Source organism: Chaetura pelagica, unplaced genomic scaffold (genome assembly GCF_000747805.2).
Source record: "Chaetura pelagica isolate M959 unplaced genomic scaffold, ChaPel_1.0 scaffold294, whole genome shotgun sequence".
NCBI classification, from domain to species: Eukaryota; Metazoa; Chordata; class Aves; order Apodiformes; family Apodidae; genus Chaetura; species Chaetura pelagica.
The window spans coordinates 33,147-35,575 of NW_009953068.1; the positions used below are offsets into that span (position 1 = coordinate 33,147).

Genomic DNA, 2,429 nt, shown 5'->3' on the forward strand with positions numbered 1-2,429 from the left:
CAAAATTAAAGGGAAATGGAAAATTCAGGTGTCCTCAAGGATATAATCACAAAGGAGCAAGCAAAAGCGTCATCTAGCAGCAGGCTGGGTGCTCTGCACCAACAGTGGCATTTACCACAGGAGTTTCTGCTGTTCCACCCCCCTGAAAAAGCTCTGAATGTTTGCTCATAAAAAGCTGCAGGTGAACAGCAACACTAGTTTCAAGATTTTTCTCACCAAACTCCAACCCATGGCGGTATCTTAACATCAGCTCCCGGACCACAGTCAGCTTTTCCTTCTTGTCCATGGTGTGGTAGATGCCGAGCAGCCTGGTGAGCTGCACCACACACAGGTGCTGCTGCAGGGCTTTGATATCGGCTGGCAGCGCGATGGAGCTCTCACCAGCTGCCGACAGGGGGATTATCCCCAGCAACTGACTGATGAACTGAAAGAGAAACACGGGTGTTAAATCCGCAGGGCATCTGGGACTGCAAAACCAAAAAGCATCATTTCCTCCCTCAAATCAAGCAAAAAAAACCACCCCAAAAAAACCCCTAAGGTGGAAATGTCAGCATCAACCCTGATGTCACACTGAAATCAGCAGTGAAAGAGCTGGCTTCAATTTTTTATTTTTTAAAGGTGCTGAGCAAATGGTTCTGGTTGCACTCAACACCTTTTAGTAAGTTTCATCAAATAGATGGAGGAAAAAAAAACCACCAATGCAGGCAAGTTTCCAGTAGATGGACACACAAGGGAGTTCAAGCACCTGTTAACACTCACAGTAATAACATATGCAATTAAAATAATTAGTTACTGAAAGGCTTCACAGCACACTTCCAGGAAACACTGGTTTTTTACCAGCTTTTACATTTTCTCTTAACTCTGAAGTAATGTGCTGTACTCAGTGAGGTCACCATCTTTGATTAATGACTTATTTTTTAAATTAAGCTGTAAGAAAAGCAGCCTCACATTGTTTACAAATTAATAGGAGACAGCAGACTTCTCACAACAGGCAGTCAGGGCTGGACAGTGGATTTTTGTTGCCTTAAAACCCAAGAGTGTTTATAACTTAAAACCAAGTTAGAGCAAATGAATTCAACATCTCTACACTTGGTTTTGAAGCACAAGAACTGCACCAAATGCATGCCTGAGGTAAAAAGCAGACAGCTAGACAGGAGGAACCCACAGTACCATGCTTATGCATTCCAGTTTTCCTGAAGATTTTGATGAAGACTATGTTGACTAATCTTTTTAGTCTGAGATTTTGCCAAGCTGGGCAAAGTCAACCCAATCACCAGGCTGCATACTTCAATTTATGCCTCAAGTTAATCATAGCAACATCTTATGTCTGAAACATATGGTGTGCAAGATTGCTACATTCTCAGCTACTGAAGTGTAGCACTAGCCTCAACTCCCTAAAAACAAAAAAAGAGGATGCCCCCAGCTGTGTATAACCTCAGTGTGACCCTGCTGCTGTACCCAAGACACAGCAACCCCCAGCATCTTTTGCAGTAAAACAAGAATACAGCTAAAATAATCTATGATATCAGATAATCTAATAATATTTTCTTTAAGTAACTTACCAACTTTCAGGTTTCAAAAAGGCATCAGCACTTTAGCACAACTAACCCTCCTCAGCTACACATCTCCTTAGCTAAGCTGCTGCAGAAGAGTGCTTCAGAGACACAAGAAGCAGAAGAGTCTCATACGCTGGAAACATCTTCCCATATGTCAGTATGACACAGTGATATATGCACTAAGTCTCCAGCAGTTTTAAGGTCAACCAGAAAATGTTAAGAGAATTTATTCCAAGTCATAGTTTTACAAGCACTGTGACAAAACTGCAGCCTAAATTACTATTTTTTACATACCATTCCCTCCTGCTCTGGGGTTTAGAAGTTTTTTCCTGGAAAGTTAGGATAAAACCTGCTCAGGATTTCAGGGTTACCTTGCAATGGTATTACCATTTTCAGAATAGAGTTAAATATTCTACTGACCCCATCTCTTGCCAGTAGAGTAAAACCACACCTTTTAACATAAACCATTAGCAGCAACCCATATATGCTGCCACTCTCCACAGACAGGCTGTGGGAAGAGCTTGCATAAGAGGTCTAAAAATAATTTAATAAACTAAGGAAGACTAGCACTACCTACACTTTGTTTACAATCACTTCATCACTGGCCTCTGGCTGATCCAGGATTCTCTGTCTGGCCCTTCCCAGCTCTGATAATTTTACACAATGGCTTATGAAAACAACAGGGTGAGCAAAAGGATTCCCAGCTGCTGAAGTCACTCAACGAGCTGCTCATGACTCTGCACAAATTGTCTTTTCAGTTAGAGTGCTTGTTTCAGGAAGAGATTCTGGAAAAGTTGTCACAGATGAGGGTGCAGATTTTTCCCATTAAACATAAATTTCATTGTAAAAATAATTGATGGTTCGGAAGGGAAA

General features: G+C 41.5%; 1 protein-coding gene across 1 annotated transcript in view; it reads right to left on the bottom strand.

The window, feature by feature from the left end:
• NAA25 (N(alpha)-acetyltransferase 25, NatB auxiliary subunit) overlaps positions 1-2,429 on the bottom strand; it is a 25,887-nt gene that overhangs the window by 12,736 nt on the left and 10,722 nt on the right. The window contains exon 11 of the mRNA XM_009996810.1: positions 217-424. Coding sequence (XP_009995112.1) covers positions 217-424 — 208 coding nt within the window. The remainder of the gene's footprint in view (positions 1-216; positions 425-2,429) is intronic.